General features: G+C 42.4%; 1 protein-coding gene across 1 annotated transcript in view; it reads left to right on the top strand.

Moving 5' to 3' along the window:
- LOC110974279 (uncharacterized) overlaps positions 1 to 15,472 on the top strand; it is a 30,756-nt gene that overhangs the window by 2,323 nt on the left and 12,961 nt on the right. Inside the window, exons 2-9 of the mRNA XM_087135436.1 lie at positions 1,176 to 1,270; positions 1,747 to 2,010; positions 5,900 to 6,165; positions 6,837 to 7,107; positions 7,837 to 8,107; positions 8,278 to 8,369; positions 10,131 to 10,314; positions 12,627 to 12,700. Of these exons, the coding sequence (XP_086991562.1) occupies positions 1,216 to 1,270; positions 1,747 to 2,010; positions 5,900 to 6,165; positions 6,837 to 7,107; positions 7,837 to 8,107; positions 8,278 to 8,369; positions 10,131 to 10,314; positions 12,627 to 12,700 (1,477 nt within the window). The 5' untranslated portion in view covers positions 1,176 to 1,215. The remainder of the gene's footprint in view (positions 1 to 1,175; positions 1,271 to 1,746; positions 2,011 to 5,899; positions 6,166 to 6,836; positions 7,108 to 7,836; positions 8,108 to 8,277; positions 8,370 to 10,130; positions 10,315 to 12,626; positions 12,701 to 15,472) is intronic.

Below are 15,472 nucleotides of genomic sequence, written 5' to 3'. Positions count from 1 at the left end.
TGTGCTGTTCCAAAATAGTCCGAGCAAGGCTCCTTCCCATCTTTTCAGTGCATATTTTAGTGATGAAGAATAAATTTCTATACCTGCCTGAAGTGCTAAAGCATTATTGCTTTTAGCTGTCTTTTGTGTTTTGGCATTTTCTGCCTGTTAAGTCTGTCTTGTGCAGGTCTAATTGCCTTCATGTGTTTTTGGCGTTGTTTTAATAGGCCCAGGTTGGATCAGCGACATTTTCGTGTCCTACAGGTCGATTTTGCTTGGCGGCATAGGTTACCTGGGAGCCTGGGTCCGACCAATGGTCGACAACTGCTGATCCGCACTTTTGTCGACTTCTCTCGCGCTGCTGTAAGCATGATGAGGTGCAGTTTGGTTCTGCTCGGCTTAGAACAAATACTCTCCTGTGTATCGTTAAGAAGCAAAGTTTTCAAAGCTCTGGTTCATATGTTATTTATAATCCTTTATATTCTACATCCCTGATACAGCCTTAGATCCATTTCAAAAGGGTTCTTAGTAATGAAGCACTATCATACCACATGCAGGGGTTGTAATCGAGTCCGAAAGTCCGTGCTAGTCCATCACAAGACTTACATCGTCATTCAATCCTGAGTTAAGTCTAAAGCTATTGGAAATCAACCGTGACAAAAGCATTATTGCATCATTGTTCATCCATGTGACTGGTCTTTAGACTGGATAATCCCAGCAGTGGCGATCTTTAGGTCTGGTGTCTAGAGGGGCAAAATGATTTTTTTTTCCGGAATACGACCTTCCATTTTTTTTATAGTCCACCAAAGAACCCTCATCCATTCCCAAGAAGAAAGATGACCGTCGCTTTCAGTTCTTAACCTCAACCTTGGGTGGAGATCCCGGGGTGGGGTGTGGGGGTTACCAATATAATCAGACCCCCCTACATTTACGTCACTGACTATATGTGCACCCGTAGCCTGCACCACGGACTCCGTACCTGCCGGCGTCACGATCTCACTTGGGATGAACGCTGTACTGAGCTATCTCTCCCCCCACATGCGACAAGAAATATCCGCCCATGCCCCAACCAAGACAACATGTCTTCCAGGCAACTCGTTCCCCCGCCACCCTCGCTGGATATACGCCACGAGCTCTGTAGTCTTGCAAAGAAACTTTTAACACCACCTTACCTTTGCATTTCTTTGCTGTCACAGATTCCAGACGAGTCGCAGAAATACCTAATTCGGATGAACCATGAAAGCGAAGTGGGACACAGTTGTCAACACCGCGATTGTAGTCACGTGGATAGGTACGTGTACCCATTAGATGAAGTCACTACACATCGGGCAGACGGCAAATTTTTGTGATCGTTCATCCTTTGGCATCTAAATGTAGAACAAGCATCGATTCCAGATGAATCTATTCGAGGATTGTCTTGATCTCACTGAAGTCAATTTTCAGTCCCTTCAAAAACATAAACCTGATTTCAACATTTTCTAAAACCATCAAAATACCAATAATGTGTAAATTATTTAATAATGCCAACAAATCCGGGAACCCCTAAATCAAGTGTGATGAGAAAGTAAAAACTCAACAACCATGCGTGGTAATAACACAAGCTACAACTGTTCAAGTTTAATAGATTTAAGGATGAAGGTTATGCGGTGCGAACATAATTTTGGCTTTGGTGAGCGGTGGAATCGAAGCATTCAAACATACCATTAACTCTACCAAACAACGGCGAGCTGGATCTATTTACAACCGATTTATCTTTCTTTCAAACAGGCTTTGTTAAAGCTACGTCACCCTGTTACCTCTCAACGGAGCAAGACGCAGTCTCTGGCGGGAGGATTCGATTCGTCGTGTCGCAGGGCGATCCCTGTACCTGCGCTGCGCTCCGGCTGGGCGGCCATGACACTCACCCACGGCCGGGACGGGACCCCACGGTGTACATCGACAGTCTGTCGGCTCTCAGTGTCGACGGAATCCGCAGGTCGATGAGATGCACGCTTGAACCCAGTGCCGCACCAGGAGATGGTGGGGATACAGGTGTGTACTTGTTCGGACCGCTATGAAAAATTAAGCTACACCTTGATTGTTTTCTCATTAATGTTCTGATCGCCAAGTTTTAACAGCCACGGTTAAGCCAAAGAACGACTGTATAGTACAGAGTGCAAACAAGGAAAATATAGGTCTCACGACTTTGTATTTTTTATTTTTCTTTCATTCCTGATAACACAAAGTTCCTGGTATGTTTAACAGGACAATTTGTAAAAGTCTGACAGATCTATAGTCATTAATTGATTTGAATGTATATCTGCGTACACACATCACCTGCTCCCATTAGAGGTATTAAAATGAGGAATAAGACTGGCCATAGTCGAGGAAGAGATGACTGAAGTATTTCCGTTTCCTGAACCAAATGGCTGCATGCTTCTCTACGCACATCCACGCACACACACGTTACGGCCTCAGGTTGCCCCCATGCCTGTAATGGATAGGACTGTATACAAAGAACTTGCCTAAGGCCTTAGTGTGTTCGAATTCAGTGGTATTTTTTATGTAGCCTTTCAAACGTGCCTTTTTTGTTTTTTACCTACTTTCATTTAGTGTTAGATAAGTATCATAAAATGCCAGCAATGGTTAAATATGCTTCTGTAAGTGGCCTTAACTATAAGGGTCCATTTATTTATATGGGCGTTGACTGGATGCAGTGGCAAGAAATGATATATGCGGGGTGATATTTTCCATTTAAACAGAAAGCGGAAACCGCTCAGGATGCCAATTACCTACTCCCCATACAAACAACAGCGCCCGCAGGACGAATTGAAGGCACTACGATGCGCGCAATATCAGGGTGCAGACCACTAATTCAAGTGAGAATTTCTGACCAGCTCATTAGCATTAAAAGTGCCTCCCCCACAGTATCTTTTGAAAAAGGAGATTGTTTGGCCCCCAAAATTGTGAGATTATGTAAATCGTTGCCAGGATCAACTCCCTGGGTCGTTGAGCTTTCATATGAGGGCAGAAGGGATGAAAACTACGGTTGAAAAATGGTCCTAAGTGTCCGAGAAAGTTGAGGGTTGCCACTTGAAAAATGGCTGCAATCAGACTGCGGAAAAATCACTTTTGGGGGGGTGATTTTGTTTTGTGGGAATAATTAAAAATGTAATTGGTTAACCCACAAAAAATTGAAAAGAAATTGAAAGATAAGTGACCAGACAAGAATTTCATTTGTGTTTCAGAAATCTCAGGGATGTTGGCGTGCATGCTATTGGGCCCTGAACGGGGCTGATTTTACACTGTTTTCAATGGGGCTTGAATTAGTGGACTGGACCCATCATGCCAGTAAGTTCGTGGCGTCATACCTAAGAGACCGCCGACTGGCAGCAGATTCTTTGGCTGCTCTGAGTGTGAACATACGGAAGCGTATATGGGCCATTTTTCGAGATACTATCTAGTCGCGGCGACTTACTATCTCGTCGCGGCGAGTTAGCTAAAACTAGTTCAACTCGCTGCATCTTAAGACCCAGTCTGGATACCAGACCCAAATGATTCCGACTACTCGTCTAATCAAGGGTCCTGTATCACCCAATGTCCACGTGACCAACACTCCTCCAGATTTCCGGGAATAGTCGAACTATTCCGAACTTATCCTGTCCATATTCAGTTTAAAGTCAATACTTTCAAAATTGTAAAAATTGTTACAAAGGTTAAAATGAATAAAATTGGTGGTCAAATGAGTAAAGGGAGAAGATAAAGACCATTCGGATGGTATCGGTAATGTTCGGGCATTTCCGGCCGCGTCTGTACCGAGACTTTTGTGAACTGTCTAGGTTATATCGGTCGGAGTACTCCCCAATTGCAAAGCAGAACTAGGGAAGGAAAGATTGGAACATGTTTTGATAAATGGAAAGCAGTTTTTTTTAATTGAACGTGTTTTAAAGCGAATGTCATTTTTAAAAAATCGTATTTTAGAAATTTGGAGTAGCTTTTTCAAAAGCAGAACGAAATTTTAAGGATCTAATACATTTTCTAGATTGGAATGAAGTTCTAAAGAGTGAATGAATTTTCACTGACGCAGCTTATTTTCAAGATTCCAAGGAATTTCAAAGACCGTCAACTTTTACAAAGCCTAAATTTTTCAAGATTGGAACGAATGATTAAAGCCCACACTTATTTTCTGATCAAATAAAATATTTTGTACAGAATAGACAACGTATTTTGGAAATGCATGGGAACACTTTTTAAAAGTAAAGCAACTATTCGGTGCACGCATTTTACTCAAAATCTCATGCCATCCTAAATGAGAGAGCATCCAAATTAACATAAATCCAAACAAATAAGCAACCACTTATAAAAGCAACTTGTGAAAACTTTGTTAAATCAATCAAGGAAAATTATGCTTCCCTTTTTCAACAAATATGCTCAAGTCACTTTGAGGCTTTCGCAGAATACCGTCTAAATGATCGAATACTTTTTATACGCGGCTTTGGATGCGTTCTCAATTTGGATGCTTTCTTAATTCGGATAAAGTGAGAATTCCGTAAACACATAAGCCGTCACGATGTAAAAAAATGTTTAAATTTCAACACAAATGTTTACATTGTAAAGTTTTTGTTCTCTTTTTAAAGAATTTTGAACTTTAGGATTCATTCAATCCTAGAGATTACGTTGCGTAGGCCTATATAAAATTCATTCGCTCTTTTAAAAATTCACTCGATTCGGAATCTAAAATAAGAAATAACATCTATAAGATTTTGTTCAGTTTTGAGAAATATATACTAAACGCCGCAGCGACATAGTAACTCGTCGCAGCGAAATAATATCTCGAAAAGGAAATTTATGCAAGTGGCCCTTATACACTTCCGTATGAACATTTCCGCGAGATGAAATAGTGTTCTGTATTCGTGCGGAATGGCGATTTCAAAACCTCAGCTATATGTGAAAGATATCGCGATGAGATAGCACATTCTATTACGGAGGCGTATTGCTGCTAACGCAAAAAAATATATCTCGTAAAAACGACCTATTCTCTCGTTTAAACGACTTTAACTCGTGTAAACGACATTCATGCAACTAAACGAGATAACTAAGTCGTTTAAACGAGATAAAATATTTTTTCCGCGTTGGTCGCGACACGCTTCTGTATTCTATTAGTGGACTCGTTAAGTGTGACGTCACAGGTTGAGTGGTTTGGTTGAGAGCTTCGTCGTCGTACGCGTACTTTGGATGACATATAGCACTGTTGTTATTTTTGGAGACTCCTCATGCCGTTTTTGTGATATAAATTATTCCACTTTCTGTAATGGCATACTAAACTCGCTTACCTGTAAATGGGCCCTAAGTGCCTTTTCACAGCTCGAGGGATATTTGGCAAATTCTGGATGGTATATTGAGGTCCCTCGGACTTGGTTTATTTATATCTCTACCGGACTTCCGGCCCGGGTTGTTTGGAACGATATTTGTTTCCTTTGCAGTATCACAGGCTAGCTCAAGATCATTTACAAAGTCTCACTTATTAAAACAAAAGTGTCAGTATTTTCAATATTATTGAAAAATAATAAAAATTTTGCCCGGCATTCCAGTTTTTCACTGTAAAACTTTTAGTATGAGTTCATTGTGGTAACTTTTTTAGGGTCTACCTATTCCTGCCACGGAAGTGGTACTACTCACAGGACTACTCACCTAAACAGGTCGGCCTTTGGAACCAACGCATTGGCCTTAACCATGGGTCTCTGTAGAAGTAATACACTGGTTTTGGCAAATATTGGTTCTAACGACCAACTTCTTTCTTGTTTTTTTCAAAGAGGATGTTACCTTTATTGTTAATTATAAGCCGCGTGCATTTTCTACAGTGTGTATTTTGTATCCGCTGTCTGCCACTATTAAACAGGGCAGGCAAATTGTTCGTCTGTGTGGACACTTCAAATTACAGGTGCTGCAGGTACGTCGCCAGGAGTCACCACAGCTGCCCGAGTGTCCACAGCAGTGCTCAAAACAACAGGCCTAAGGTCGACTCCAGAGGTGACGACAACTGACTCGGAGTCGACTCCCGGTTCTACCACGACGGCGTCACAGCCAGCGGCAGATTGCCAGGAGGTGTTGGATGCCGGTCATACAACCAGCGGTGTGTATACCATTCAACATGAAGGTCAAAACATGCAAGTCTACTGCAGTATGGAGTCGGGACGCGGTTACATAGTAAGTTCATCGAGTACATGTATTTTTCAATTCTTTAACCACCTTAACGAAGTCCGTTATACCCACCCCTTTCAAAAGGGGAGTAAAAAGACCCAGAATTTAGCCCCAACCTTCAGAAAAGGGTTTTGCTTCCTTCCAAAAAACTTTGCCTCCGTCCAAAACTTTCGATTCTGGATCTGCTCTTGGGCACCGTTGACAAGTGTGCAAAGAGATCAGTGAGTGTTTCGCGCAAATTCTTTGCAAACGTGCGCATTATTTGGTTATGCTAGCAATCAAATTGGTATGTTTACAGAGCTGCAAACTGACGGAAAACACCTTTGAATCTGAGAATGCTCTTTTAGAATGAAGACACCCCCCTCTCTTTCTCTATCTGGAGGTCATCATTCAAACTTGCTTCGCTGACAGAGGCGACCAGTTTTAATCGTCTTCCTCGCGTTTGGCAGGACACTTTCTTACTTTGGCTGCAGCTTTTATTTTGTATGTAAGAGTATCAGTCAACTATTTGGCGACCATTGTAAACTTTGACAGAGAATGGCTAGAACTTGGAGGACAGCTCTTCTCACCCTTTCCCTTGGTCCTCCAAGCCCATCTTCGGCCACATATCCGCCCGGTCGCCTTAATATCCCCATCTGGCACTTAAAATCCTTGTGGTATTCTGCTGGCTTTCCCAGGTGTTGCAACGGCGCGTCGACGGCTCCATCAGTTTCCACCGCAACTGGCAGGAATACGCAGACGGTTTCGGCGATCTGACCAGGGAGTTCTGGCTGGGCAACGAGAAGCTGCGGACTCTGACGGAGCCCGCCTCCGAGTCTTGGGAGCTAGTGGTCACGCTGACCTCCTTCGACAACCAAGAGGCGCGGGTGCACTACGGTGGGTTCAGTATAACCGGAGCCACATACGACCTGGACGCCAGCGACTTCGACTCCGGAGCTGGGCAGGCGGGTGAGTAAAGACGGTGTCGGTCGCCCTTTTGCTGGCTTGATGCAACAACGATACTGACGACTAGAGTGGCAACCACAACAGCTGCGGCATCCTAGCAAAAGTAGACTTTTGGACCAGCAACCTTGGGTGGCAACAGAAAAAGAAAGATTGTGCTAACTCAGGCGAAAAAAACACACCCTATCAGCCTCGAGCTGAAGTGCACCCCCAAGCGGCAAAATAAAGAGAGATGGTTGGAAGTTTTCCAAGCAGTTTCTTGCTTGCGTTCTGCGTGTACGCGCGCCCTCTTTTGTTCCATCGGAGCGCATGGGATAAAAATGGTTTCCCATGAACTTACAGTATATTCAAAGGGGTTTATAGACTAAACTTGAAATATAAGTTGCATTTTAACACTAACTTTCTCGCTGCCCTGTTTGCAGTTACTTTTGCCTTTTTCTGCGAGGCCATGCTTAAAGCATTCACAAGTGGCATTTTTAATTTGAACGAGAACTAAATGGCAATGTTGAAGTCCATCACAGTGATACGCGTGGTCTAGTGAAAGGACTTGTCGTGGGCTCGAGAGGGACTATTTAATCCTCCTGCCAAAGCAATACAACACAAGAAAGAACCAGCACCCAAACTTGACAAGAATTATCAGATGACTAAAAGCCTACAAACAGACATGGGCCACGATCACAAGCGAAAACTTCTTTTGCAACCCAGACAACATAACGGTCCTTCTTTCCATCGTAGGAGACTCTCTCACAGCCTTGCATTTGAGATCGTTCACAACGAGCAACCAGGACAACGACAACTCGGGAGGCCTGAACTGCGGCCAGGTGTTCCGCTCGGGCTGGTGGTTCAAAAAATGCAACCGGGTCGACAGCAACTTGAACGGCGTCTACCACAGTAGCCCAGTCGTTGATGACTACCAGGGGATACAGTGGGTGTCCTGGAAGGGAAGACGGTACTCTCTGAAGGGGTGTGAAATGAAGATGAGACGTAATGTCGTTGCTACCCAGTAGTAGTTAACAGCACATTACAAGCGCCCTCAAGATGCTCTCGAAAGAATTTCCCCGCCACTAAATTTCAGTTCATTAATGCAGCAACCTAATCAGAGCAGATTCCAAGCATGAGTCCAGGCCCATAGACGGACCTTTCCTTTTTCCACGTCAAATTTGCCGTTTTTGCCAGTTGGTGCATGGCTAGCAAAATGGGTCCTGAGTTTGACCAAGAGAGGGCGCAATTTCCTGCCAACGAAGGCTCCTTCGGCCCCTTGGTGGAAAGTACACATCGTTGGTTTACGAACGACAAAGAAACGCTAGCGTTGCAGTCTTATCGCTGCCAACAAAATGAACACTCCCCGTCAATCGATGAGGGGGTGCTTCTGCTCAGGCAGATTGTGGCCTGTCGTCACAAAGTGTTCGAAAATAAACGAATGAATACAGTTCAAGCTTTTGTCGCCCACTCCAAAATTTTAATGTTTGCACACAAAAGAAAGGTCTGTAGGATTCGGATTTCAATGTTGCAGAAAGAAAGAAACCATGCTAAGCCCGCGCAGGATGATGATAAAATTTGTAGGCCCTACTCAAAGAAAACGGCTCTCATCTAATGTGCTTATAATACACAGAATGGGAAGTGTAGCGCTCCCTCTTGTGGCTAGGAGTTCACAGGAAAAAGATCGGATTTTAAAGACCCAGAAATCTCCAAAATCGGCATCCTAAACATGGAACCGAAACGATCAAGTCGTGGTTAAAAAAAATGGACTCCCATAGGAATAATTCAATCCTCTCAAAAAGGCTATGGTTTCTTTTTTCACACGCAAAAATAAAGTGAGACGTCTATTCCATCAGGACAAGCAACGTACTTAGACGCAATATTGACTTATGAACAATTAGTGATACTTTCCCAAGCTTTTGGAATTTCAAGATACCGCTGTTGGTAGACTTAATTGCGTGTAGTAGTGATTTAGCAATGAACGTGGAATTAAACTTATTCATACCAAGTGTTTGGACTTTTAAAAAAAAAACTTTGAACGTAAGATTTAAATAACAGTGCCTAATAATCATTTAACTTTCTCGTGCCACTGTAAATTTTCTGTGGAGAAATTATCTCGAATAATAAGGCTGGTTTATTCTGCAGCAGATCGTGAAAGCGAAGCAGATTTGACGATAACTGCCTGTACATTGCAAAAAATACCAGGAGTCCGTTCGCCTAAATGCTTGGTCGGTACCACATAACTTGTAATTTTGTTTTCTCTCCAGGATCCACTTTCTGTTTACTTGAGGGAAAGAAATAAAGGATTTCGTTGTCAAAATTGTACATGTATACGGTACGGTTAATTTATTTGAAACAGCTAAAAAGTATTGCTCCCATAGGCCTGTAGAGCAATTTTACACTACTGCCATATCCATTTTATTTTTGACTGCACTTTGTCAGTAAGAAGAAGAGTTTAACACTGGGAGAAGGGTGTTTGACACTGGGAAGAAGGATCGTATTATTATACAGTCATCTGAACGCCTTTTCATTGTCCATGCAATTACGAATAGCGTAACATTGCATGATGTGTCTGTTTTCATGGCCGAGTGAAAGCGCTAGCATTTCGGAAAAAGTACTACATGTACCTCTAAATTTCATTTTAAAGAGAGTGGGATTTTTTTTTTCCTTTTGTGGCCCTGATTTTTTCCAAAAGGGAGTGATCTCCAAAAAGTACCTCGTGTTCACATGCACGCCATCACGAACCGGGTAAAGGAAAAGAAAGTCGCTCGATATAGAATATAGCCTTTGGAAGCTCCTATTATGTTTCACAATGAACCAAACCATATGAGTTATTGCATGTTTAACAGCAGGCGAAGCAATTGGAGTGCGCACATGTGGGCCCATTCATCTTTTCGCCCCGTATTATGTACACCCGTGGCATGAATGTAGAACCTTTGTTATGTTGTAACATTTTGCCATGGAGACAGTCCTGCCTGGTTCATCTGTATGCAAGGCCGAAATGAAAATTTAACGGCCAGACTCATTCAACAGGTCCAGTGATATGTGTTAAAATGCTTTTTTGTTCTTCCGGCTGAAATCACTGGTCTATGTGCTGGCAGGCCTTTGTCGCCCATTATTTTTTAGGGGCTCATCGTTGAATTTGACCGCCAAAATATCATTGGCTCAGACGGACTGTATCGGCTGTCTCCCTTCTCTCTGCGTACCGCGCTCCTACAACGTCCATCCGAATCGGTAAGTTAACGTCGGATTATGTGAAGGCTGCTGAAAACTATCCCCTTTTATTCTCTTAGGTCGCTTTGTAGTATTAACACAAATAAGGAACAAACTGAAAAGTTTCAGAATGGCCATTTAAAACAATATAGAAAGTGAATGCTAAATCACAATAGAGGAAACTCAAACTTTACCTAAAAACCGCTCTTTCTGCTCTCAATTCATCTCGTTAATCTAACAATCTGGGGAGAAGTTTGGAAGTTAGAATTTCAGCGTGCATGTTCGTACCAATCCTATGGCTATTTCTGTGACATGACAATTTCGGAAAGAGTCCGAAATGCAACTTTTCATTCCAGATCCTGAAAGTTGATCCCTGATGGCGCGCTTCCGGAACCCTTGGATAGGAAACAGAATGTGTAAAATTTTTAGAATTAAGAATAGTAATAAGAACCCTGTTGTCCCTAGCCGAATTTTTTAATCCTTTGAACTAGAATGTTCTACGTCCCGTAACCCAGTACATGTATATGGTTTTGGCTCTGGCTGATTTTTTTTTTAAATCTTTACGTCGTTACTGTGTTTTACGTCGTTGCTGTGGGAAGTTACCTTGGATTTTGTACGGAACGACACCATAAAAATAAACACCAAACCACAATTTATTGTTGCGTAAGTTTATGGCAATAAAGCCAGTGAACAATCTTTTCTCAGAAATGTTTTCACACAGTAAATTTCGAGATCACAATTTAAACATAAAAACATGCAAACTGAGCAGTGTCTTCCTGGGCTTACATCACGGCAAAAACCGCCCTCACTTGTCCGTATGTGCTTGGTCAATTTTGGAGGTTTCAGAAATGCACTTTTCAGTTCTCGTCACCTAAAAACGGTTCCATGCAGTCTTCATACATTGAAGAAGAGTAGAAATTCATCGCACGGTTCCGCTATTACCCAACTGCGATATAATGATGTTTGTAGGCCTATATTGGCTAAAACTCAATCATTAATGACCCATGGTTATTGGCCTTTCGGTGGACGGATAAGAAGCGTTTTGTGTAAAGATGGTTGTCAGGGTAACGAGACATCGTTGAATATCATTATCGACTCACAGCATCGCAGCGACAAGTGTGAGATTAATGACATAATCATAACTACGCAAGCTATCATTACTATGCTATACTATACTGCGTACCATAATCAGTGCAGTCCGAGTTTTTAGAGCATTCTTTTCAAACGCGCATTGGGTCGACAAATTTCGCGCACTGTGATTGGCCAACGCGTTGCACACTCCTGGGGGCGCACTATTGTGAAGCGCCCGTATTCTATAGAGCCTCATGTTTTGGCCTCGGGAAGGAATTGTTTGCTGAAATAGTAATAGTGTATTCAGTGTGTATGTACTTGAGTATACTATTCCTATGTTCTGCATTAAGTTTAAGACTGTTATGTTCTAGTAAAAATTCAGTCCTTTGGTTAAATTACACTAAACCATACCAAATCTACATCCCGCATAGCCATCAATTAGGGACAGAAATTCAAATTAAGTTGCAAAACGAAACCAACTAAATAACACTGAGGTGAAATGATCATCGACACTGGTCTACTACTAGCCGATTCATTCCCTGGCATTTCGGATGAGCACATGAACTCCGTTTCTTTCAAAAGGACTTTGATCCACCTTGGTCGGAAGGTTTTTACAGTAGTACCTAATCTGCATAATAAATTGCTTTAAACGTGAACACCGGCCCTATGCAAACACATTGGGCGAGTAAATCAGAGTTGCTTTTATTCACCGATTTGTATATTCTGCCCATGTAACATGTTTGCCCGTTGTTGACTGTTGATTGTTTACGAATTTGAACCTTCTTGCTCAAAAATAAAGTAAAGTAAAAGAAATAAAGTAAAAGCAAAGAAAGCACAGCTCCAGGGACATGAATAACTTGAGAACAGGTCAACCAGAAGTTAGATGTGAATCACTCTGTTCCTTGCCCTATGGAATCACTGGTGCCCTGTTTTACGTAGTGTGTGCCACTGTACAGGTAATTACGCCCATGCCAGCATGAGAATCTTTGAAATCAAAAGGGGCGCCCTGCGACAAAAAGCGGTGTGACGACAGGTCCATGGACTTGGGTAAGATTTGGGAGTTGCATTGAATTGCGTTACGCTGCATTGATTGTAACTGATACGGCAAAGCAGAAAGCGTGGAGAGAAACGTCGTTATTCTAAGGAGGTTGGCCCAGATTTTCTCCTGAAAACTAACTGGGTTTGTTGAAAGTCTGAAATTGCTTCAATTTCCATCAACTTTGTATTTTTTAATTGAATCGTTTGGTGCTTATATCTTTTAGAGGCTTAGCTGACGTGATGTCTGTGGAGCCCACCAAGATGTTATCTGCACTGGGAGTAATTATCATCGCTGCTGGTAAGTACCGGTACGCCTTTGATCACACGCATTAATTTTGTGAAAATGTAACGGGTTGACGTATTCTATTCCAAGCGTACTCTCACGTGCTGCGAACATTTTCTTGGATTTAAGACTACTCCTCATGGCTGTAAGTGGCGTTTACCATTCCTGTTATGTGCCCAGGACTACAAACTCGTGATACCAATGAAGCTAATAATATGTTTTTGTTTTGTTTCATTCTGAAAAAAATCTGGGTAGAGGAATTAGGCACCACCTTGCTTTACTGTTGCTGGTATAGGATTCCGCAAAAGCGCTGTGGACGCTGTGGGTCGCAAACCTGTATAAAAAAGGCAGAGAGATGGAGTTATAGTTTTAGTGGTGGGACGAAAGCCCCAAATGAATGTCCTGGGTGAAACCTACAATCCTGGCTAAATCCCGTTGGGCCCTGGCCCCCTCTCAATGTTAGGTGTCGATGCGTGACCTGCGCTCCAGCTCGAGATGACAACATTGAGCGGGGATTGGGGGACCTGGGGAGGGTAACTACACGTGTATGTCAATTGATATGTGTCCCGATAATTTTGGCCAGGATTCTAGAACACCATCATTCTGATCTATGGTGTGGAATGGGGATCAAGACTCTGAGAATACAGCGCTCGGGAATCGAACTGATGTTATGCTGATTAGAATTTCTCACTTTCCACGCCCTCTTCTTATCTTGAACACACGTTATGCAAGGCCGTTGTACTTATGTCATTACAGATTTTATATTACTGTAGTAAAATAACGAATAGGCTAGCATTGGAAATATCTGCCAATTCGACGATACTTAAGTCATTATCCGTTATAACGTGACAGCTTTTATCTTTACACTGCAGGCAGGGCCTTGACCTTAAGGTTTAAGCCTTGGCCTGAAGGTTTGTGGGTCAGAGTCTTGACCTTGAGAATCAAAACCTTTGCTCGAACCATAGAGCTACATGCTCTATGCTCGAACACTGGCTTGTACTCAGATTGACATATATGAAATGGCATAAAGGATGACGTAATCATATGATAAAACAAAAAGTGTGAATATTCACGGACAACCCAAATTCCATCTTCATCCGATTTACATCTTGACACTGTGAATTTGCAAGTTTTTTATTGAAAGGATAGCTGCAATCATTTATTGCCTTTTTGCGTTTTCATGCTAACAAGTATATCCATATTTGTGACGCAACTGTGACGCTATCCCGGGAAGAAAGCCTCAATGTAACACTGAACGGTAAAAAAGTGACTGATGAGAAAATGCAAGTACTAAATACAAAGAACACACTGATGTATTCACATCAACGTTTCAAACAACTGAAAATGCGACAACTCTAGGTCTACCATAGAGAAAAGGAATGATAATATTACAGGAAAAGTTCTTGTCTAACCACATGTTTACAGAGAAGGAATTTGCTGTAAAGAGGTTCTCTTTACTGGACAATGTGTCTGAAGAGCTATAGGCCAACACCACCCATCAGATCTGCCACAAAACACATTGTTATTTAGCAGAACTATTGGGTTCCTGATTCGGCTGTCATTTTATGCTTGTATAGGAAACGAGAGAAAATGTTCCCTGGCAGAAATGGCTTGTCATTCACATCAAACTACGAAAGAGTTTGGATATGTAGACAGGTGTATTGACGTTGTCCGGGGTCTTGCCCATACTGATGCGCGTTTATTTAAAAATAGTAAAGAGAAGCTGTTGGGGAGAACATTTAATGTTGATGACCATTGTGTGTGTGCGAATGTGTATTTTTGCTACGTGATGCACTATTTTAACGTTTTAATTAACCATTTAGTCTTTACACAGCAACATTCTGTGCAGTAAGGTTAATGATTATGTTATCTGGGACATGAACACCAAAGCACTATCTCTGAAATGGCCAAGCGGTTAAGCTCGCGGTTATCAGATCGTTAGACGGTGGGTTCGAATCCCAGTGGTGGCTTTTTATTTTCCCAACGCTTGCTGTCAGTCAGTAGCTATAAGAGACTCTAATTCACCCCGTCAAATACCAACAGTACCTTAGCCTACCGGGTAAGCTCTTCTGCTGGGACTGTCCGTGAAGTCCAGGTGAGCGCCTTAGTACAGGTTCGAGACGTATGGCCGACTCGGCGGCCAGGGCTTAGGGGCCTGTCTCGTTCCTCCCTTGCATGGTCGCTCGAACCCTTTTGGGGTTAAATGGATGGGCAGGGAGGAAGTACGGTGGGCCGGGAACCCCGAGACCCAGAAGAGTCCTATATGGAAGCCGGTAACTGCGATTCCTTGCGAATTTCAGGAGTCCGTGCGCCTGAATGCTTGGTCAACACCGCATAACTTTTGGGTTTTTTTCCTCACCACGTTTTTTTTTCTTCATTTTCCTGAGTGCAGAACCCACAAGGCAATTTTCTTGGTTTTAATACAGTGAGCAAAGAATGGATGCTGATTTATTTTCCTTCATAATCTTGATATCCTAAATTTTCGACAATGAAACTGATCCCAACCGGGTCGGGTCCATTTCTTCTCAGTGATCTCAGTATAAAAGCTGTGAGGTGTACAGTGAATGTTTATTATTGATGATTCAACAGTAACAGATCCAAGAGTGGCACGGTCGGGCGGCAATCCCCTCCCTATTTCATTGATGGAAATACATTTTCATATGTTATAACAACAAATTTCGTTTGCTTTCAACTACAGAATAATTTAATATTTTCAAAGAGAAATTCTCACAAAAGATACACCCCACATCCTCTTGGGTCACCCCAACGCTGCAACAAATGCGTTGC

The sequence above is a fragment of the Acanthaster planci genome, linkage group LG04 (assembly GCF_054643075.1).
Source record: "Acanthaster planci isolate LZ-2023a linkage group LG04, COTS_SCS, whole genome shotgun sequence".
NCBI classification, from domain to species: domain Eukaryota; kingdom Metazoa; phylum Echinodermata; class Asteroidea; order Valvatida; family Acanthasteridae; genus Acanthaster; species Acanthaster planci.
This window is presented reverse-complemented; position numbering and strand designations above follow the sequence as displayed.